Below are 25,202 nucleotides of genomic sequence, written 5' to 3' on the forward strand. Positions count from 1 at the left end.
ACCGTTGTTTTTTTTTTATAATATGAGCGTAGCAGACGAGCATGCAGTCCACTTGATGGTAAGTGGCTACTGCCGCCCATGGACATCTGTAATCAACCCCAGATAGGATTAGATATTCCTACCTGAGGTCGACCACAGATGCGCCGCTACCCCTGAGGACTAAGCTGGAACGCCTCGGAAAAGTCTATCTCCCTTACCACACCCTTCAAACCGAAACACAGCAGCGCCTAACACTGCTGTTATTAGGTAGAAATAGGTGTGGCGGTGGTGCCGCTGGAGTCGAACCACAAAGGGTTCTACCACCTTCGTTGTTATCAACAACCCACTGTCCCACGGCTCAGCAAGAGCCTCTTCTCAAAAATGTGGAGGAATTTTACCGTAATATCAAGGCCTAATTAATTTGTCACGCAACACAGTACACACACAAACAGTCTCAGGTTCAATCTACCACTTAAATCATGGTACTACCACTTCTGTTTGGAAGACATAAAGGAAACAAAACCATTTTTTTGTATTTTCATATTTCTACGCGTATATGTATTCGTTAATTTTTAAACGTCATACAAAGTATAAACAAAACTAAATATTATCAGCACAATTCACTTCAAAAGGACTACGCCCGGATTTAGGACGACCATTGCAAATATTTGCCAGCGAAAAATACCGACTTCGATACAGATAATGCTACTTAACATGATACAAGTATTTTGAAGTATGGTGTGATTTTACAGAGCGATAAACACCCAAGTGTTGGCGCATGTCTCATTCGAATGCTACAACTTAAATCTAAGCAATAAATTATTTATTTATTTATTTTAATAAAGAATACAATAGGGCAAACTTAATGCCTGGTGGCATTCTCTGCCAGTCAACCCTGGGTGGATGGAGAAAATGGAAACAGGTGTTAATTATATATACATGAAATTAATGTATTATGTAATTAATTATATAAATACATAAATAAATAGTATAGTTCAGATATATGTCAAAATAAATAAACAAATACATACATATTATATAAAATAAACAATACAGATGATTATGATATTGACGAGGTGTTAAGAAAATGCTCTCGGACAAGTTGACAAGTGATATGCACATGTAAATGAGAAATGAAAAAACCGCTCATATGCAGTGGAATAAATTATATTTTATAAAACTAAAAAGTAATTTATCTGTTTCATAATACTATCCTTTGCTTTACAATGTAGCGAATGCAATTTCTGTTTTATAAAACAAGCGAAGTTCTTTGTATTCTATTTGTATTTCGTAAGAATGCTTTCCTTTTATATGACAATAACAGTTATTAATTAAAGGTTCACTGTATTAAGTATAATAAAATTAACCTCTGTGCTTATATTGCTGCTTTTGAATTAATTAAATTCTTTGAATCATTGTACCAAAGAGTACAATCCTTACTAATATTATAAATCCGAAAGTAACTCTGTCTGTCTGTCTGTCTGTCTGGTTGTCTTTTCTTCACGCCTAAACGACTGAACAGATTTTAATGAAATTTTGTACAAAGATAGTCTGAGACCCGAGAACGGACATAGGATAGTTTTTATCCCGGAAATCCCACGGGAACTAGGGATGGCGATCTAAGATCGATTAATCGGAGAATCGATCTTTTGAAACTAACAGTCGATTATTTTAATCGATATCCTTACTAATATTATAAATGCAAAAGTAACTCTGTCTGTCTGTATGTCTCTTCTTCACGCCTAAACCACTGAACCGATTTTAATGACATTCTGTGCAAAGATAGTCTGAGACCCTAGAATGGACATAGGATAGTTTTAATCCCAGATAGCGATCTTAGATCTACTAATCAGAGATTCGATCTTTTAGACCAAAAAAGTCGTTTTTTTTAATCGGTCTCCAGTATAGGATCCTATCAACGTTAGTGGGTCTTTTGCAATCGGATCAATTCTTGCAATCGGAGACGGTTGCAACATTATATTTGTTTATATAGATTTATTGGGATTATATTACGGGTGGCGATTCTTTCCGAAAAATATCGATTTTTGAATCGATTCGAATCGAAGTGCAATAAATCGATTCACAAAAAAATCGAGGCCCTAAGAATCGATTCTATCTTCGATCTTTTTTCGAGGATAGCAAAAAAAAGGTTATTAGGATCAAATAACCACTGAAATTATGTATCCATCAGCAAATCCTTACTTCCTTCCTAATCCTTCCTAATATTATAAATGTGGAAGTAACTCTGTCTGTTTGTCTCTTCTTCACGGCTAAACCACTAAACCGATTTGAATGGAATTTTGTACAAAGATAGTCTGAGACCTGAGAAAGGATGATTTGAGATCGATTAAAATAATCGATTTTTGAACCAAAAAAAAGGAATGGATCGATTCAGTGAATCGATCTTTCAACCCAGAAGATCGAAATTCGATTTTTTCATGATTTACCTACAGTTACTTTACTTATCCATGTTAGTCGATCATCTATCTATTTATATAAAAATGAATATTTGTCTATATACATTTTATAAAATCGGAAAGTATGCATTTGGTCTTATATCATATCTCTTACCATATCATATCTTATAGCATATTATATCTTTAAAATGCGGGCGAAGCCGCGGGCACCACTAGTAGTATAATAAAAATTAAATTAAAAGTTAGTATACGAGTAACAGAGATAAATTTAAAATAAATTACACAATTTGTATCGATATGTTGGTCTCCATTATTAACTACACTTAAACATATTCTCAGACACAATATTGTTAAAATTGTACGTTTGTTTAAATTGTATGGTATTTTTATTCATTTCCAATATAAAATATTTGGAGTTTTTTTTAGCAAAAATACTATCATCGCATATTTTCCTGTAATCTTTCAGTCTCGACACGCATGCATCTGACAATAGGCTTATGCTCCAACACGAAAATAAACAATGAACCGTACAGATGGTTACGGTCACACGATCTAGCATTCAGAAATACAAATAATTTTATTTTCTGTACAAAATGCAACAAAGGAAGACAGTTCAAGCACCTGCTCAAATTAAAACCCTTCATAATATTCAACAGCCGGCGTCCGCTAAAGCTTACGTGGGCGCACGCTCGCCTGTTTGTATTGAGAAATAATAGTGTTGGATTGAAAAGCGGTTTCCACTAAAAACCGAAACCGAAACCGAACTGTAAGTTTCTATCCTAATTCAGGCTTAGCCTCAGTATAAGCGTTGCGCACGCGCGTTCTGTATACGCGCGGACATACGGCGCAGGAAACTGTAGCAGGTGCGCTCCCATCACCATCAACCCTTTACTGTTCCACTGCTGGGCACAGGTCTCTTCGGAATGGAAAGTCGAGGTATACATATGTAGCAAATCTCCATAGGCGCCGTCGATTACTTTCGTTCGGGTAGCCTATCAGCCTGATCGTTAGTGTTTATTACAAAAAAACTAAGGTCCATGACCATAACAGTGGAAATCCAAATTTTATATTTGTTCCGCTCTTTCTCCATATTATGGGAGTAAGAAACATAATACACAAAAGCTACCACTTTGGATGCATTTAATATTAATATAATATGTTCATTTTCTTTTTAAGTTCCTTCTGATTGCAGGCTTATAATATATACAATATTTATCTACGTATCCCGTATACGTATCTTTATGTCATTTTAATTGCCAATATAAAATCAATTTGGATCAACGATCCATATGAACCTCGCATTCAAATATTTTTCCTATCTTTATTCTGGGAACCAGCTTTTATTTTGGCTTTACATTTACATATATGTCTTTATATTTACCTACACGTAAAAATTGGTATTCATAAAATAATAACTCTTATTTATATAGTTAAAGTAAATAAAGTGTTTTATTTTATACTGAATTGCAATTTAACTACAAACAAAAATAAGTAGCGTTTTGACCAAAAATAATTATGTACGAGTAAGTAGTCTTTTTATAGTAAAGTTCGACTATCATAGTTTTACAAAGAACTAACTTATAGGGAAATTTTTAATCAAGATTGTTAAGTAAAGAAGGAGACAAGAACTTTATTTTCTGACTTCAATTAATGTTTTTAAGCCATTTATACCAACGCAGATTTAGGAAGAAATACCTGTAATTCAACACTCCTTTAAGTTTTTAATAAATCAACTTTTAACTTATTAAATATGTAATAATGTAGTTATAACTACTTACTTTCATAATGTAAGTATTTATTTATTAATCGCAATTCAATTCCTTTGCGAATGTATAACAGCTGTGTAGGACGCAACTAGTGGCACTTTGAACCTCCTTTGTAATTATGCTAGAGATTGTATCAAACGAACTTCACTGAAATCCTTAATTACAAATTCCTAAAATATAGTTTATGAAATAGTCTCGATCAAACTTTCGCAATTTCGATTCTCATTCCCTCACCTGTTGTGAAACTGCAAAGGTAACGCAGACGTGATTGCATACTTTGTCATGTATTCCAAACTTAATGGTTCTCAGATACCTTTATAAATGTTTACTTTACTTATTATAATATAAAGTAAAGATAGGTACTTTTTTTAGGGTTCAACAGATAATAGGTAAAACGGAACCCTATTACGAAGACTCCGCTGTCTGTCTGTCACAGGGCTCTATCTCCTGAACCGTAATAGGTAGAGTTCAAATTTTCACAATGCGTGTACATCCATGGCTGCCATAATAACAAATACGAAAAATAAAAAAGTTTGGAAAATCCAAAAGTGCACGCCTCATAATCTAATTTTTTTACAATGAAATTGATTATTTGTAAAAGTGTATATTATATAAATATACAAATACACTCGTTCTCATGTGCCAAGTTCTTGTACTGTCTCAAGATCTTTCACGGTGTCACTACTGTTGAATTGAGAGGTAATTTAAATTAAAAATTTAAATAATAATAAATGGAGTAAAGGAGATCCAGGTGACAAGTATAGTGTAGTATAAAGAAGCAACATGTGAATTTAAAATCGTTTTGTTTAAAAAATTCAAAATTTTAGAGGCTCTTTATGAGAAAGCTGTTAAAAGCTCAATAACAATCGACTCAAATGAAAACAATTTGTAATCACACCCACCTCCACCCTCATTCCACCACTACAAATCTATCGAAAGTTTTAATCTAGGTAATTAATTAACAAATTAAGAGCAGAGCACGAAAATAGTCAATGTAACTTTACAGTGTCTTGTAAAAAAGTACCATTTATAGATATCATATGGAGTTATATTCACGAGGTTACAACTTAAGATTTTACATTTGACTTTTTTTTTAAATTTTTTATTATTTATTTCTATTCAATAAACAAATAAAAAAATGATTTTAAAGAAGTTTAGCAATTTTTTTTTTATTGTTGTTGTATTAGTTTTTTATAAATAATAATTTAATGACAGTGAATTAAACGCTCATATTGACTAAGAAATTATTTCGTGTGTTACTTTAGATAATTAAAAAAAAATTATTCCGATACGATCATTTTTTCGACCAATTTTGATGCCACATAAACCCGTCCATACACGGACGTCCAGAAAAGATTATGTTTAATATTATTATTTACTATGTTAAACAAAAAAATTGTTATAAAAATATATTTTATGTGCCTGATAAATTATTTGACTTGATATTAGTGCACTCAAATTAACCTATAAGTGCAATATAAATAACAAAAAATTAATTTCAGTTCGAGAAAACTGCTTTTTTTGAAATGTCGAGAGTAGAGCACAACCTCAACGCTTCGCTTATGAGGCGTGCAATTATTTTGAGGCGATCCATTATGATTTAGGCTTGCAAATAATTTTATTTCATTTTTGTTAAATGTATGTAAATTATGTCCTTATTGTGAGAGGAAATAAATGAATTTTATTATTATTATTATTTATTGTTCAATCTTGTACTACTGTAATATTAAACTCTTTGTCATTAAAAAATATTTTCTGGTTTTTGGTACGATTAGCAATAAAAGCGTGTCTTTTTAGTTTTTTGAAACTCTTATTTTTTTTTTTAGTCTTCGACAAACTCATAAATTGGAGAATTAATTAATCTAATAAAAATAAAGGTAAATTGTTATCAAATTATTGCATTGTCATCGGTCCTTGATACATGTGCAAAGTTTAAGATTAATCAGAGTTGTGGAAATTGGTGAAAATTGAGCTCAAAGATTCTGTTACATACATTCATACATAGATACAAGCCAAGCTAATAAAAGCGTGTTAATAAAAATGAAAATGTTGATTGTACGGAACCCTCCGGGTTCGACTTGCATATGGCCAACTATTTAGCAATTATCGAGAAATACATAGTTAATAGTAACGGAGAGCACTAATTCTTCTCAGAATTATGACCAATATGTAACAATAGAAACGAAAGTCATTTCGTTTAGGTTAGAGTCGGTTAGACTTAACAGCCAAATTCGGTGTATGTATGTATGTATATATGTTGCACTTTTCTAAAAAGTACAGAATCAATTTTATTTAGATGGGGTCTTGGTTATTACCAGAAATGCTATCAATGATTCACTTATTGGTATAGTCCTCGCCAAACTGCTAGTACGCTCTGAAGTTGTTGCGCACAACTACAAACATATATTCCGTAGCAACGTAATACTAACGCAGCTGTGTACCCGTGGGCGAGAGCGGGCGGCGGACGGATGCCTGGAGGGGTACCGCGCTGTCTTCATCCCGCATATATCTACAATTTACTATTCGACAGTATTCGTTTCTATATTCAGAGCGGACTAACAGTTTGGCGCGGACTATACCTATATTAAAATATTTTTAACATCTGAATTTTATATTCTAAATTGTGTAATGTGGTTTTGCGTGTCATGTTCTGTGAAATACCAACACGAAAACTGTTCAGTGTTTTCAATATTAATTATACGCGTTATATCAAATTGACCGATACAGTAAATTTCCAATTTCACGCTCATTATGTAGTTGGAGGTGTAGCGAGAGGGTGGCGACATCCCAGCTACGGCGTACCCAACCTGTACCCCTACCATGAGTTTTTAGGTGTCGACAAATATGACTGTTTTGATATTTGTTTTTTTCCAAGTTCCGACACAATCCGCTAGGGGCGCTGATTGGAAATAGTATGGGCCAATACGTAAACAAATACCAAAACAGTCATATTCGTCGACACGTAAAAACTCATGGTAAGGGTACTGTCTGGTTAATAAACAGTAGATACCCCTAAAATTAATAAAGGGTTCGTGACCTTTTAACAAAACAAATACTTAACAAGTTGTACACCCTTACACATATTTTATATTGTACTATGATCCGTAGGTTAATTTTGGATACGTGACGTGACTACATTATATTTAAAATTTATATAAATAGTGATGCCTTTACTAATAATGAGTACTCTCGGAGCGATGTTCTCATGTGGCCAAATAGGATTCTTCTTTTTTAGTATTCCATACCCAAAGGGTAAAAACGAATTATTTATATTTAGGGATAGCGTCCCTAAATATAAATAATACTAAGACGCAAGACTGTTTGTCCGATTTTTTACAAAGTATGTATGTACTCGTATAACGGTGGCTGCTATAACAAGTACCTAATCTTAAAAAACCTTAAGTGTAAATGGTGTTCGCCATATAAAATATTAGCTGACCCGGCAAACGTTGTGTTGCCATATAAATAAAAAATGTTAAAGGTGAACAACTCTTATCACTTAGGGGTATAAAAAATAGATAGTAGCCGATTCTCAGACCTACTGAATATGCATATAAATTTTGGTGGAAATCGGTAAAGCCGTGTCGGAGGAGTACGGTAACTAACATTGTAACAACGAGTATTAACAACGTAACACGAGAATTTTATATAGAAGAAGCATATAGATATTAAATTTTATTCCAAAATGTAGATACCTACTTTATTATCTATAATATCTATATATTGATAAGTAAAACGAAAACTTTGTACTCCTTTTTACGAAACTTACGCAGACGGATGAGTATGATGGTAATATAGAATTTCTAACTTAAATGTGAAAGGATCCTATGTAAAGTTCCAAGACCTACTATTCCATACCAGTGCTCCACAACTCATGGTCTGCTGGCCACAGGTGACCCGCGACCCTCTCCTTGCAGCTTCCTAGGACCTAATTTGTCGCCTATATTAATTTATTTACTCTTTAGTGTTTACTCTTGACTACCATTTTTCGCAGTAAAATTTCAGATATTTTTATTTTTATTTTTACGACAATTATAAAACGCCAAATAGAATATTTATTTTCGTGAGTTTCTTATAATTTTACTGTTTCTAAAAATAAATTCATGGAAAATTAAATATCATTTTAAAAACACAATAACCGAATGAAAAATATATATTTTTTTATATCAGCAAATATACTGAAAAACAAAAAGTTCTACAGTCGGACTATGTATGTTTCCGCCCGGGATCGAACCGAGGACCTTCTGCGTGATAGCAGACGTGATAACCGCTACACCACGGAAACGCCTGTAGGTTGTTTCAAAATACAGTATCATATTCTGCGTTGTATTGATTTAAACACTTTTTTGTATTAAAATGTTTTAAGATTATGTTTGTGTATCAATCCTCGTTATAAAATATGTCCTGATACTCTAGTTAACAAGTTCGAATATTTGTAAAATAGAGTTAAAGCTCTTAATGGCATAAAAAAATGTCTAGGATTTTTAATGTCAGCCATAGATTAGTAAAGATTACTCACTCCTAACAAGAAAACGTAACCAGTTTTGACAATTAAAATTGGCACTGTGATCTATTTTCGTATTTAAAAAGTGTAGTTTTTAGAGCATTTACGAATGAAGCTATATTTCTCCACACTTTTTCTTCGTTCGTTCTTTTCTTCGTTTCTCCACACATTTACAATAAAACTTGGGACGTTTTATTGTAAATTTCTCGGTACTTACTCTACCACTAATACTTACAACTTAACTTTAACTCGATCATGACTCTATGAACATTGATCTCTGCACAGTTTATGTAGAGAAGAAGTGCTGAATGCTAACTTTTTTTAAATAATAAAGAACACTAAATCAATAAAAAAACATTACACAATACCATGTATTTGACACAAGCACATACAGTATACATATACTCTTTTTTACGTCAGTCCTTCCAGTTTCCCAGTCCCAGTAGTACCTACGTGTTTTTGCGTTTGTTCGACAGCGATCAATGTATACAAATTCGGTCACATAGCGCTCCCGTGGACTTTATCGGAACTAAAATTTCGCATAGTGAGTTTTAAAAAAACGGAATAGTCAATTGTAACGACATTTAATTTAAATTGTAAATATAAAATTTCAAATTTAAAATATTCTTTGATGTAATTTAAAATTTGATGTAATTTAACAATTTTCGATAAAATATTATTTCTACAAATTCTAACACATTGATTACGGTAAAATTATTACATACGAAACAATATAAAAAAGAAAATGCGCAAAATATAAAAAAAAATAAAGCCCAAATGACTCAGATGATGCTCCCGGGTGGGATCGAACCACCGCCTCTCAGCCTAACAGCGAGCGCGCTACCATTGCGCCACGGGAGCTCTGTAGATATGGGCGAATTTTGCTACACTTTACATTTTTTTCAGATACGGTTTGAAATTTTAAAAAGAAAATTATATACATACAAGATACGCGCAATAAACATAACCTTTCCTTGGCACTCGGCTAAAAATAAAAACAATACTTCCTATATACGTTATCTTGTAAGAATTAAACTTTGCAAAGTAGTCGTAATAATGATATAATTATATCAAAATAAAGTAATATTATATTAGTATATAAATATTGTCATACTAGCACTTACGCACGATTTCGCGACGCGAAATTTTTATGACAGGAATATTTAGAAGTAACTTCTACGGCGTTCTACGGTGACCTTATATAATATGGTTTAACCATATGGATGTTATAAGGATCAATCTTATTAATAATATGATGAGTTCAAACTTAGTTGTCCGGCACAGCAATGTACCTGATCGACCTGAAATAGATCTCCTGCTTGAAATAGTGTCGCAAATAGGTGTACCTAAAGTGGGGACAGAGCCCACTTCATGTCAGGAAGAGTGTGTCTTCTTTCCCTTAAATAAAATAAATCATAATTATCCTATATTGAGTATAAATTGAGTGACATGGCGTAAATCTGTGAAGGTGATGTCACGTCATATGTTTCGATATAAGTAGATATAATAAAAATACTAAGAAAAGAAGCCCGTTATAGTCCAACTAACTTTTCTGTATATGTGGCAGGGGCGCCACTAGCCATTTTAATGTTGCTAAGCATGCATATATGCTATGTTGTTATGTATAATGTTGTTAAATCTCTAATAATAATTTTAAAAATAAAACCGTGTTAAAAATTATTAATTTTATTGGCAAATACTTAAGTTCTACTTTTTAAGATCGTCATTTTATAAAAAATTAAAAAATACATTACCTGGGGAAATTCAAAAGTCTGCGGAATAAGCTGACATGATTATTTCATTATGTGTCATGTAATAGGTATACCACCATATTGTATGTACCTAGTATTTATATGTGTAAACACAAATAGTGACTATAATTTTTAGAAACTGTGATAACAATATTTCAAAGGCCTCAAACTATAACCACATTTTTGTCTTAGCTGATTGCCTAAAAATGTAAAGTTATGATCAACTACTTATATAACATGAATTAGTAAAGTAACTGTAGGTAGATTTCTAAGAGACAACAGCGACTGATCAAACGTTTCGCTGAGTGATTTTTTACGTTGCGCAGATTTTTGAATTTGCAATATCTCCTTTAATATTAATCCAAATGCTATAATGCAAAGTATAATTTTTATCTAGATTAAATAGATAAAGTGACTAACATATTAATTTGGATAAAGTGTAATAATGAAATGGACAAAATAGGTTCGCAAATAACCCAATATTTTTTATTCATATTTTAAAGACAATAATGCTTATTGTGAGTCACCCTTAATAGATAGACATATGTCATTGCGAACTTATTTGTAGGTTATTTAAAGAGCTACAATCCTCTAGTATATTATTTTGATGTACATCTTACGGTTTAAGCAGCGCAAGCCACGTAAGCGACCGAAACTCGATTTATTGACGACTTCGTTACGAATAATTGAAATTATACTAATATACAGAGAACTATTTGAAAAAATCTGTTGCCTTTGTCCTTTCTTGGGTCTTAAAGTATCTCTGTACAAAATTTCATCCAAATTGTATCAGTGGTTTAGGCGTGAAGAAGAGTCAGACAGAGTTACTTTCGCATTTATAATATTAGTAAGGATGCTATTTTTTGACATTTTTCACTTTACCTATTGAGCCTTACCTAGGTTAGTTTTCACAATGTATTTTTATCGACGGCTACTATGCTAACGAATGCTAAAAATAAAATATAAATGAAAAGATGGTACCTACTAAACCCTCGAATCTCCTTACTATTATTTGGTCGTGTAAACAAACAGACAATTATCGCCTGACGATAACTCATATGGGAGTCTCGTGTGACATAATCGTAGGCGATATCTTACTTCTTATATTTATGTAAACATTTTAATGCGTTTTTGTTAATGCGATTATTGTTTATCGAACCGAAACTCTCTCCATCTAACCTCTAAAAGCACCACTCCACGTCCGCATGCGAAAGCCAAAACGCTCCATCAGTTCTAAGCCTAACAATGGTGAACAGTTATATGAATATTGCTCTAAGCTTGGCCGGAAGGGAATGCCTTTAGTCAGTTAAATCCTTTGCTGTCTGTTATCTGTTAGATGCAAGTTTAAACGGTCGCCTTGGGAGAATTAATTAACTTTAAATAGCTTAAATCATAATACACCTATAAATGATTCATTCTTCATTAAATTATTTGGAATTAATACTTTTTATTTAAATAAATTCCAAAAGCATCTACATAATTATTGGAATTTTCTCACTTTCTAATTGTCAAATTTAAATGCATGTTTGAAAAGATAAAAATGATTTTTGGAACTTTTCGCTCATATATCATCGAGCATACTAAATTCCCCACTGACGCTTATTTAAAAGGATCCTAACAGGAAACGAAGTAGACAAAACAAAAATAGGATTAAGTTTGTTAAAGAGTAAATCCGATCGCAGCATCAAACGTATGAAACAGATAAATTGTTAAATTGAGACTTGCAACCCTCTAGCGCAGGGATACCCAATCTTTTGTAACCCGCGGCGCAGTTACAAGTTTAATAATTTTTCACGGCGCCCTGTTTTAGCTAACTATTTGAAGAAGACAGTCGAAAGAAATAGGTACCTACAATAATAGTAGTTACGTTAGGTCGATCGAAACGAAATTTAATCACCATAATATGAAATTGTACAATACATGTGTTATTATAAAAGAATTTGAACGGAAAGCAACTAGAAAGACTTGAGAAAAAAAAAATTAAATACGATATTTATTCCGTCAAATCAACGTAAAGAGAGAGCTTGGTGATCCCCGCGCAGTTTTTCAAAGCGGGGAATATGACTTAACACTGTTACTCTAATTTCTTGCTCCACATTGATCCTTAGCGATATTTGTTCTTTATCACAGCTACAGCTGAAAACCCAGCTTCACATAGATATGATGTTGCAAACGGAATCAAAATTTTTAATGCTTTGGTTGTTAAATTTGGATATTCATTTTGAATCGATACCAAAACGCCAATATTTGTGGTGTCCAATAATTAGAGGATCGACTCACGGCGCCCCTTTTTACTTTCTAGGGCGCTCCAGGGCACCGCGGGGCACACTTTGGGAACCCCTGCTCTAGCGTATAACTATTTTGTACTGTATTCGTTTCTTAAGATTTTAAGACTTAAGACTTCTTGAAAATATTACCGTTGTACGGATTTAATCTAAATTTCTGCCTTATAAAAGTGGACCTTTTGTGGCCAATGGTGGTGATTATAAATGATGTATTTAATTGCGTCTACCGTAACACGGCCACATAGACATTTCTTGCATCGTGCCTGACAACATTATTTAAAAAAATATGATTTTGTCTACCACGGCCAGTGTATGTATAAATTAAACTTATGTTTGTTCACTTTTTACTGCCGTTTTAGGGTTCCGTACCCAAAGGGTAAAAACGGAGCCCTATTACTAAGACTTCGCTGTCTGTCCGTCTATCACAGGGCTATCCGGATATATCTCCGGAACCGTAATAGATAGATACATCAATTTTTTTACAAACGATGCATGCGGTGGCTGCTATAACAACAAATACTAAAAATAAAATAAAGTTAAATATTAAAGTGGGTCTCCATACAACAAACCGGTATTTTTCGCCATTTTTCGATCTAACTGTTAAACCGTACTAGGAAGTCGGTTGAAATTTTTACAATCCGGTTACTACTATAACTGGTATTATAATAAATAAGAAGGTAACAAATAAGTACCATAAAACCCAGGAGATGCCTCGGCGGCTGGCGATCTTCTTATCCCACCTAACACCACAGGGATTATAGGAGCGGCTGAAAAACAGCGCTACTCGAATTTCTGATTCTGAGACAATTGCTGTCTGAGACAAGTGCTGCTGGCTGAGCATTATTCCTTTTGTCATATTAATATTACTGTAAAATTTACATTTATTATTTGTGTAAACTGTGTTATTATGGCAATTAACGTTTATTATTATGTTTTTGTATATATTTGTTTCCTCTGGATTTACCAGGATTTATGAAGTGACACGGGCTCAGCAAGTGTTAATTCAGGTTAATAGTGTCGGGTGTGGTGTGTGTAATGTTATGTAAGGTGTCACTATCACTATCTAATTGAAAAAAAATTCGGACTATTGGACATTTTATTATTATTATTATAAAACATTGTAATACACTTATTTTAATTTTATTATACGTTGTTTACGTATCATTCATCATCATCCCAACGCCATCTATTGTTGTTTCATATAACTAAGTATTGTTGAAAATAACAAAATGAATAATAATGAACATTTGGTGGTACGGAAGCCTCCATGTGCGAGTTCCACTCGTACTTGGCGAATTATTGAAATATTTAATACCTTTTTAGAGTTCCGTACCCAAAGTCTCCGCTGTCTGTCCGTCTGTCGCAGGGCTCTATTTCTTGAACCGCAATGGATGAACACTTCAATTTTTACAACGGTGGCCGCTATAACTATATATACAAGAAATAAAAAGCCTGAAAATAATTGGGGGACCATCCAAGATGTTGAGCTATTTGTGGGCGTTATTCGATTTGTCTATTGAACCGTAATAAGAAGACAGTTCACATTTTCACATACTATGATAGCGAATACTAAAATTAAAAATAATTGTAAATTTGGTGGTACGGAACCTACCGTGCGAGTTCGACTCGCACTTGGCCAATTATTAATAAACGTGTCTTCCAATACAGCGACTGCTTTTATAAATAACTCTATATTACGAGTTGCGAATCGTTAGGGCTGCATTTTCGATCCATTGCACTCTTCTGAGGAAAGGTAATGAACGGGAAATTGTTAGGGATGCGATGACATATCGAAATTTCGATAGCATAGGTCCCAACATATCGACAATTTTATCGATATTAAATCGACACCGATATCTTATTGCCAAAAGTACATCTTATATAGATCTTTAAATATTTTTATCGTCATGAGAGTGACGTAAAAAGGGCTTGAAACAAAAGTTTTTTTTTAATAGGTGGAAAGAAGGGAAGTCTTTATATTTTAATATGTTGTAAATATTCAACTATTAGGACTCAAAATATTTATTATCGATATATCGATAATATTACGTTACAATTTCGTTATCATAGGCCTTCGATATGAATATCGATATTTATATCGACAATTTTAACCAACTTCCATCCCTAGAAATGGTTGAGCGAGAAATACATACCTGCTACACATTTACCTCCCGTTAAAGTCTAGTCTCTTAACTGTGTCGTGACGTTTACTTAAAAAGCAAGCCCTGAAGACGCCGAGACGGAATTCAAACGTAGTTATTACATACTTACTTAGTTACTTTACTACTACTACTTATTTTAGTCATAGTTACTTGTTTAAAAGTGATAACAAATAGATTAACATCTATACAGGGTGTCCCGTAAGTACCACGACAAACTTGGGGAGAACATAGGTGAGGGTCTGACCTCTCTGGGAAAAAAAAATTACCTTAGTAAAAGTGTCACCGTTTTTGCACTATCAATTGTTTTAGATTTTTTGAGAAATTCAGCCCTCTTCATCTTCTTTCGTTAACTGCGTGTACAAATTTGGTGATGCAGTGTTTATTTTTTCTGTTAAATACTATCAGATAGTTGGTCTATCATATTGAAAAGTAAATTGGTTAAAAGATGTAAAGGGACCATGAAAAAAATAGGGATATTTTTTAGATTTTAATTTTTTTACTATTTTTCCCTCAACTTTGACTCGTCGCGGTGAAAAAAAAATGTACTGGACTATAAGTGTACGTTGCACCAAAAAATATGTCCAATTAATAGAGATTTCAAAAAGGTACCACACTTACTATTTAAAGTTGAAAAAAAAAAAGTTAAGGCCGTTTTTGCATGAAAGGGACTGAAACCAACTAAAACGTAATGATCGAGTTTTTATTTAAATTACGGTTTCTACCGACTCACAACGTGTCAGGCAGTACTAAATCACATTATTACTTAGTTACACACTTAAAAATATCATTCTTCATTTGTAAAAAAAACAATTTAGTAACTAACTAGCAAACAAAGTATTACAACTTATTAAGTCAATTTTTACCTACTTTGAACTGTCGTTTCGAAGTAAAACTTCGTACATGTATGTAATTTGAATGACAATACCATAATTTGACATCTTGGAACAGATCTGATGATGGAGCCAGCAGGTGCATGGTTCATTTCTTAGTAAATCCCTCGAATTTAGGCTAAATTGGTAAGAAATCTACCATCCATATCCTGGCTCCATCATCAGATCTGTTCCAAGATGTCAAATTATTGTATTGTCATTCAAATTACATACATGTACGAAGTTTTACTTCGAAACGACAGTTCAAAGTAGGTAAAAATTGACTTAATAAATTGTAATACTTTGTTTGCTAGTTAGTTACTAAATTGTTTTTTTACAAATGAAGAATGATATTTCTAAGTGTGTAACTAGGTAATAATGTGATTTAGTACTGCCTGACACGTTGTGAGCTGGTAGAAACCGTAATTTAAATAAAAACTCGATCATTACGTTTTAGTTGGTTTCAGTCCCTTTCATGCAAAAACGGCCTTAACTTTTTTTTTTCAACTTTTAATAGTAAGTGTGGTACCTTTTTGAAATTTCTATTAACTGGACATATTTTTTGGCGTAACGTACACTTATAGACCAGTAAATTTTTTTTACCGCAACGACTCAAAGTTGAGGGAAAAATAGTAAAAAAATTAAAATCTAAAAATAGCCCTATTTTTTTCATGGTTCCTTTACATCTTTTAACCAATTTACATTTCAATATGATAGACCAACTATCTGATAGTATTTAACAGACAAAATAAACACTGCATCACCAAATTTGTACACGCAGTTAACGAAAGAAGATGAAGAGGGCTGAATTTCTCAAAAAATCTAAAACAATTGATAGTGCAAAAACGGTGACACTTTTACTAAGGTAATTTTTTTTTCCCAGAGAGGTCAGACCCTCACCTATGTTCTCCCCAAGTTTGTCGTGGTACTTACGGGACACCCTGTATATTTGAACATTTATATTTACAACTAGTAGTTACCGCGGCTACGCCCTCGTTTTAAAAAATAACATGACATACATATGTATGTATACTCAACTAAAAATTTGTACCTTCATTGGAATGATAGCGGCGGTCGAAAATTGGTCGTACCAAATCAGAATCCTTCGTGGGCTCATGCAAAATAGCTTTGCTAAGATCACACATCATCGCACGATCAAATGCATAGTTAATGTTTTTGTAAAAGACATACAGACAAACGTTTTTGTATTTATAGATAAAATTGAAATACAAAAACCAAACCAAAAGCAAAAGGAAAATAATTTCTAAAAGATTTCATGATGAAAGATGAAAGATTTCATAAAAAGGAGAAAAGAAAATAAATTCTAATGTAATTTAAAAAAATATTCATGTTTAGAACATTATATAAAGCATCGCTCGTGCTATCGTAAACTGTATTTTCTTTCGTTTTTTCAATCACTAAGAAACAAAGTCTTGATTATTTTATTGTTGTTATGATGAAAAATTGATAAATTATTAGTAAGTTAATCGTTTTTTTCTTCTGAATGCTTTGAAGCCGCAAGCTGTAGTCGTCACGTGGTCGTGAACTGCCTTCTACAAAGTTATAGTCCGATTCATAAAATTAGGTGTCCAAAATGTAAACAAAGGTGTTGACCTATCAAGAAAATATGTGTTAAATGGTAGTTTCTTATTTTAGACAATATTAAATTAATACATCGATAATAAAATAATAATGTAAATCAATTAAAATCAATTCACATTTTCCAATATTTATTTTAACTCAATTCCATTTCATACAGTAATAATAATAAAAAACAAGATTTATTAGAGAAAATGAAATTGTGATAATGACACAATCGACATCCAACACATTTTTTGTGCCGCCATTTTTAAGTTTCGTAGTTGATATTATTCATTTTTGTGATCGTGATCGAACTCGAATTTTTTCTAGTTTTCGTAGCGCGTTTTTTTTTTAAATGTGTGCAGTTATTAAGTTTTTGTTTTAAGTTGAATTTTGTGAAATTTTTCGTTTCTTGTTAATTTGTTAAGGTTTACAATACCTGTAATCGAATTTTGACAATGCCATTTCTTTGTTTACATTTTGGACACCTAATTATGAATGACTATAGTTTAAAACCTAATTATAAATGATTATAGTTCATGACTTTAGGATGGCATGTTGACACATGACACATTTTGACAAATGGGCCTATTAAATTGTGACGACTGTAAGTAACTAAACATCCAATGACATTTTCGTCTTTATTAGTAGTATATCGATGTAAACATCCTATTTTTTTCTGAACAAACAAAAGCACGCAACTAATATTAGAAACTGGGTCACGATCATACAAGAAAGCTCGCGCTAGTTATCCTGAGGGTAAACTCCCGTTTAATTGTAAGTTTAAGCCACGCTGAGCCAGACATATCCATTACAGTTGCTATTAACAAAGCAACAAAGGAAAGGTATGCGAATGCTAGTGATTTTCCATATTAGAGGTATTTTCCAAGAAGAAATTAAATGAAAAATCAGTTTTGGTCATATTATTTCAACGGTTTCATATTCGCGACTTACTCAACTCACTTACAAACTCAATATGGTGAAAATCGGTAAAGCCGTTTCGGAGGAGTACGGTAACTTAACATTGTGACACGAGAATTTTATTATTATATTTACTTATCAAAATAAATAGTATTGTAGGAAACATTACCTTAATAGTAAATACCCACCTATAATTGAAATTTTGTTATATTTTTATAATTATAGGAAGATATTTGGTAAAGATTTTTTAAGTATGTAAGTAAAAATTTAGATTAACAAGCAAAGAATAATTAACGCACTACGTTTAAATATAAACACAATAAAAACATAGTATATTCTTATTTTAATTGACTAGTAGTAAAATAACATTCGAAAGGAAAAAAATACGTTGTAAAGGCTGATTTTTTTCAAAAGTAAACACAAAATGAATAAATAGTATTCATAAATGGGCAGCCATTTAAAAATAAACTAGTTTCAATATTTGATAAATCCGTATGCAATTTTAATCAGATTTTTTTAATTATGGCACTCGAATGAAAAGTCGCGCGGATTCTCAAGTGGCGTGTGGATAAGTTGTTTATTTTTTAAAAGTTTGCCATTTAATAAGGTCAAATATAATTGCCTTCAGACAATATAATTCATTGATATATTATTGATGATGATATATTATTTGATTGACCTAAAAATATTGGTTAGTCATACATGAAAATCTTTGCGGTTTTCATGGCACCACCGTCACACATATTTTTGCTGTATAACAGCAGTGTTAAGTTGATCTCATTTGCTTTAAAGGGTAGTAAGGGGAGACGATTTTTACAAGATGCTTTAAATAAACCTCAGCGCTATTAATCCGTTAGCTGACCTTTGATGGTCTCTAATCTTATCTCCTGTTGATTGCAAATGTCCATGCATAGTAGTGGCCACTTACCGTCACACTTACCACCATTTTCGTTACATATCACGGTCATCCACATTACGTGGATACGTTAAAAACACACGACCATACGTTAAAAACACACGACCACAGTAAAATAGATCTTATGTGGTCATTAATACAACTACAATACAAATAGGACCTACCTGAAAAATACCATAAAATTACTTATATAATATAATACCAAATAAGAACTTGACTGAAATACCAAAGGGTAATACGCTTGCCTTATCTTCAAAACAAGAACAGAGAATCCCATCACGAAACATCACTCACAGTTGAATATTACTTGAAAATGTACCTAATTTGATATAACGTATTTGCGCTATTAAACTAACTAATCAAGACTGCGTATGCACTGCAAATAGTTGACTTAGGTTATTAACGTTCATGGAACCGTATTACAACTTCATGCTCACTCAGTACAGAACTATCTGTGTTAAGTTTATCCCCAAGTTTACGGGAGTGAGAATTCTATTTAGACGTCTAACATGGATACATTATTATAATTATGATAATTGAATTATATAATTGAATAATAATTGAAAGTTTTTAATAAAGTTTGTGACGGAAAATAAGTAAATTAACGGTGAATTTGTAATAACTTAATTATACTAACAGTCAGTCAAATAGATGTCTATAAGTAGAGTAAAATATATTTTTGGGAAAATTGTAATTATGGAAATGTTAATTTTCATTGCATTCTTATTTAAAATAAAATTAAAGTCCCAATTGATTTCAATTAAATATTGAATTTCAATTATATTTCAATTAAATCATGAGTTACATTTTTATTTAAATTAAACATGGATTTAAAATTAATTTAATTACTCAAGTTTATTAACTTTTTTTATTAAAAATATATTTAAAATTTAAAAAAAGAACTTTTTAACATTTTAAATATAATTAAAAAATTTGATCTACCTAATTGTCGCATATAATGGAATTCATAGTGTAAATTTCTGTCCGCTACCTCACAAAAGGCTACGCAAAAATTTTATCATAAGTACCTCTCATATAATACAGCTATTTATTTATTATTTTCTGTACCTGACATCGTTAAGAAACAAATGCAATTTCAATCTCATTTTTGAACGCAATAAGGAAATGGTACACCTAAGGACCAAGATGAATAAGGTGGGTACAGACTGCTGTAACGTAACATGCAATGTAACAGAATTCCCATAGTGTCGCTACACGCTCTATAGACGCCTTTCACGAACCGTGTACACTACGCGCGCGAACTAAGCATTTCAACTCTTGCGCGCTGCGGTGCGCCATTTGTCGGTTTTTTCGTCAAACACAATGGGACGTGCGATGTGAACGGAGTGTCAGTGTGGACGGCTCGTGTGTGTCTGTACTGCGTAACGTTACTGTCTTCGGTGTTCTCGACAGACTCAGCTATGTCCGCCGCGCGCATGCCGGAAACAGATGCGAATCACAGGGTACACGCTCAATCGTGCGCTCGCTGCGTCCACGCTCATGAAATTTTCCTTTCATGTTACATTCCTTGTTACGTTACAGCAGTCTGTACCCACCTTTAGTCTTTTTAACTACGGTACAGAACGTAATTGAAATGGCTCGCGGTGTTTTATAAACCTAACCTTATTTTCTTATTAGCGTATAAAGTTATCAAACTAGATCTCTCATCTTATTATAAAGGGGCTATATTTTACAATATTTTTAATGAAATCGTAATAGCAAAAGGATATTTACTCTATCTGATGGTAAGAGGTTACTGCGATTTTTGAAGATCTGTTAATAACCATAAATATAATTGAAGTATTCCCTTAAAAGCAGTTAGCCTAGTTAAACGCTAGATCTCTTAATCTGATGGTCTGATATACCTCTGTTTTGTCAAATCTTAGAAATAAGATTTCTAAGATTGTCACTTGCATAAAAGTGTAGGAAAACGTTGTTAGGAAACCTATATGCCTGAGAATTCCTAAAATACTTCTCAAGGGTGTGTGGAGTCTAAACCCCCTCTCTTTCTGAAAAGAGACCCGTGCCTATCTGCAATGAACAGTAATTTATATTAGACTTAATCTTGTTAGGCCGAAGAGTTCCTCACAAAGTGAATATTATCAAGTTGTGATAGAGCTTAATTTAGATTATAAGATCTCCTCCCTGTTTATATTAATCCAAATTTTATAGTGGAATTTTTGGAGGTAATTAATCGGTCTAGACAGGTGTTATCCCGGGAAAATATTAGATTCAGTGACCTTGCTTGTCAAGAGTCAAAATTATATTCAAAAGATAAAATGTTGGGCACTACTATATAATTATTCTATACAATTGGCCTACCAAAGATCAAAATTTCATAATTTATAGTAGCTGTTAATACTCTACCTATCAAAATGTTTCGTGGTAAAGATCAAGGCAATTTTTCGTACGCAGTATTTATTACCGGTATAGGCAGACATGGTCAAATATCGATCTTTCGTAGACAAAACATTGGATAGACTGATTATTAATAACGAACGCAAATCGAATAAACAACCGATACGAAGATCGAGCTTACGGCATTGAGATATTCATTGGGAACAGCTAATGGCTTAAGCGGCAGAGCGCCTTAGCGCTAAGATCACTAACAAGCCACCTTTGAAACTATATATGTTTGACTGTGCGTAACTTAAGACTACATCCAATAACAAGTCTGTGATAGCTTATTGCGATGGCAGTATATTTGTAACTCCAGCATCCTACTAAATTATACACTTTGATAATTAAGATACTTCATCTCTTTGAAATTGAATGAAGCCGCTAAAAGGCTGGTTTCTTACGTATTTTTTTTTTTTGAATTCTTGACAAAGAAAGAACATTTTTAGAGAAAATTTACTAATAAATAACTAATACTGCGTAATTTGTATAATAAATAACTAAGTATTTCAAATATTTTAGGGACATTTTAGCACGGAGATGTGGCGAAACTTGGTTACATTTTCTTGTTAGGAGTGAGTAATATTTACTAATCTGTGATTCTACCTTAAACATTTATTATTACCTACTCTAAACATTTAAATTTGCACGCCTCAGTGCCTCATGATTCGGAACGTTACGAGTAGTGCTCTACTCTTAACGTACATACAACTAGCTGACTCGGCACACGTTGTGTTGCCATATAAATAAAAAAATGTTAAGGGTGAACAACCCTTATACATATACACTTAGGGGCATGAAAAATAGATAGTAGCCAATTCTCAGACCTACTGAATATGCATATAAAATTTGGTGAAATTCGTGTGAATGTGGTGAATTGGTGAAATTTGTAAAGCCCTTTCGGTGCGAATTAATTTATGACTGAAACGTTATATCCAATTAAAGGTGAAGAAACGAAACAAAATTGAAAATTATTATTTTTTTTTTTAATGGAGTAGCAAACCTTACAGTCCATCTTATAGTAAGTGGTCAACTTATGTCATACGGTCAAGTGACGAGTAAGAAGATACTTTTGTACATCATAGTTAGGTAAAGAAAATGGTAATTACAATTGCATTTTTATTTGAAATAAATTTTAAATTTAATTGAATTTTAATTGATCTTCAATTTAATGTTTTATTAAATTAATCACTGAATTTAAATTTAATTGAAATCAATTCGCAATTTTATTTAATTTTAATTTTAACTTGAAATTTGAAATGATATTCGCAATTACAGTTTCTGTCTACCTCATATTAGGCTAGATTAGGAAAAAAACTACCTTTGCTGCAGTCTCTTACTGACATCATAGACAGAGTATATTATCTCCTCGCCTTCTGTTCTTGCCATTTCCTCCAATTTCCCAGCGCGTCTGTGGGTTGCCCCCATTCTAAGATAATTGTGCTTTTAACTTCTAATTTATTGAGTGCCTGGCTATGTAGCCACTAGCACGGCTGGCCCACTTATAATCAAGATGGACATCGAAGCCTCCTGATTGCCAATCTTAATGCAACTACATTCACTGTACTACATGTTTAATTGATTCTAATTAAAAACTTTTGTATCTTACGTATACGCGCTGACGTACCCTAAATACAACAGTAATAAAACAATAGTTAATTTAACGAAATATACGTGGAAATAATAACGGATAGAGTATTATTATTCTTAAAATTGTTATTAATGTTGAGGCTACCATCAACAGTTGATTATGTTTTTTCTATGCTAACTATGTACGAGTATTTTTATTCTATGTTTATAAGGTAAGCTTTCAGAAACGATCTCTATATATTATTAAAGGTTAACGTTAACGTTAACCAAACGAGTTAAAAATCAATCGTATTGAAAATCGAAATTTGACTCTTCCTGCGTAACATAAACTGTCAAATGCTGATCTTTGATAAGCAAAAATTGATCGAGGTTGATTATCCAAACTTGTGATGGACGTTATGTTTTAACTTTTGTACTGCAAATGTTACATGTGTGTGTAGGTAGTAAAATTAACTGTCCGATGAGAGACAACATTTCACATATTATGTCGGCCGAGACAGACGCGCTTTGAACTGAAATAAATATGTCACACATCATACATCATACTTAACTTTTGACAGAAAATATTTGTTACTGTTGTATTGTATGCTGAAATTACTTTCCAACATATCAAACAAAGTTAAGATGTATAGGTACTTGATGCTACGTGAGCCTACAAAATAAAAACATTTTCCCTTTACCTACATGAACATTGTTTTAATACACTTTAATAAAAATAAAATTTTACAGTATTAGATAATAAATTAGTTTCTAACGACAATTGAAATGAAAATGGATATAGTGTATAATGTCTCCTCTTTAATTTTCCAGATCACAGACTCTCTAAAGCGTATACGTGCTGGCAAGAAGGCGTCTCGCTTCGCAGAGGACATTGACTTCGAGAACAGCGTCGCCAACCTCGAAAACCGAATGAGAATTTCCGACAAGATTCTCGAGAGCGTCGGCATCGGTCAGTCGGACGTGAGCAGCGCCAGGCGGGCCTTGGTCGAGAACGAGGAGCGCACAGAGAAACGTATCGCGCGCAGATTGAACGAAGATAGCTCGCTCACCAAGTGGACAGCGCTCAAGAGTGCCGGAGAATCGAATGAGGAGAGCTCCGCAGCGCTGCGAGCGAAGGCCTCACGGGCGCGTCTCTCCGACTTGGAGGACGAGATGGCCGAGCTCACAGAACGCAACGCCGCCAGAGAGAAGCGCGCCGCCCGCCTCCGCGCGCTCGTTGCTGACACCGACGCCGCAGACACGACGGTAGCCGCCTCTAAAGTGACCATTCGCGCTGAGCGGGAAAAGAAACAAGTCACCTTCTAAATACTTTCACTAGTTACAAACCCGAAACCTGTCTTCAAAATTATGCTACGCATTGAAGGTCATTGACGGTTTTTTGACATAGATAAGTTTGCTAGAATGTGTGCTTCTGCATTTCTCATTGTACAAGGAACGAGTAAATGTCTATTTTATACTTCGTATATAGAATAAAGTTCTACATATTCCTGTGTTTTATTTATTTAATGTAAATTAAATGTAATATAAACATAATCGGCGTTATCATTTAAGTAATTACTTATTTAGGTAAATTAAATGGTGCATAATTCCTACATAGGTAGCGCCATAATAGATTACCAATATATTAGCAAATTACATTTGTTGATTACTACTCGACTATAACCAATATTTATATAATTAAAATACTAAAAAAAAATACATGGGAGTAGATATATAATTACTGGGCTTTTCTCATAATATCGAATTACTTTTGCTTTCGAATGATCCCAGCAAAATGACGTTCCCATCTTAAGGAACACGTTTGACTGTCGACTGAAGTATAATGAGCTAGTTAAACCAAATCAGAAGAGAAGTTATCCAGTCAGATTATAACGCTAATTTCTGTCTCATAACATTAATTTAAGCGCTGATGTGTTCTGGTCTGAACAATGTAGTAAGTCACATGTAGATAGTTAAGGATCCTTACATAAGAATTACAGATGTGATCAGTCAACAACAGGTGGAAACAATGGTTACACACCACCTTAATTTCATAAAAAACGGCGTTCAAAATTTTTCCCGAGT

At 33.0% G+C, this 25,202-nt stretch overlaps 1 protein-coding gene across 2 annotated transcripts in view; it reads left to right on the forward strand.

Annotated features, from left to right (window-relative positions):
- The window catches only part of LOC140743595 (uncharacterized), a 41,448-nt gene extending 16,823 nt beyond the window's left edge, over positions 1-24,625 (forward strand). For both annotated transcript variants that reach the window (XM_073075005.1, XM_073075004.1), the window contains exon 3: positions 23,949-24,625. In XM_073075005.1, coding sequence (XP_072931106.1) covers positions 23,949-24,443 — 495 coding nt within the window. In that variant the 3' untranslated portion in view covers positions 24,444-24,625. The remainder of the gene's footprint in view (positions 1-23,948) is intronic.
- Positions 24,626-25,202: the final 577 nt, after the last annotated feature.

Source organism: Epargyreus clarus, unplaced genomic scaffold (assembly GCF_041222505.1).
Source record: "Epargyreus clarus isolate Ecla_fem2 unplaced genomic scaffold, WU_Ecla_fem_2.2 ptg000007l, whole genome shotgun sequence".
Taxonomy (NCBI): domain Eukaryota; kingdom Metazoa; phylum Arthropoda; class Insecta; order Lepidoptera; family Hesperiidae; genus Epargyreus; species Epargyreus clarus.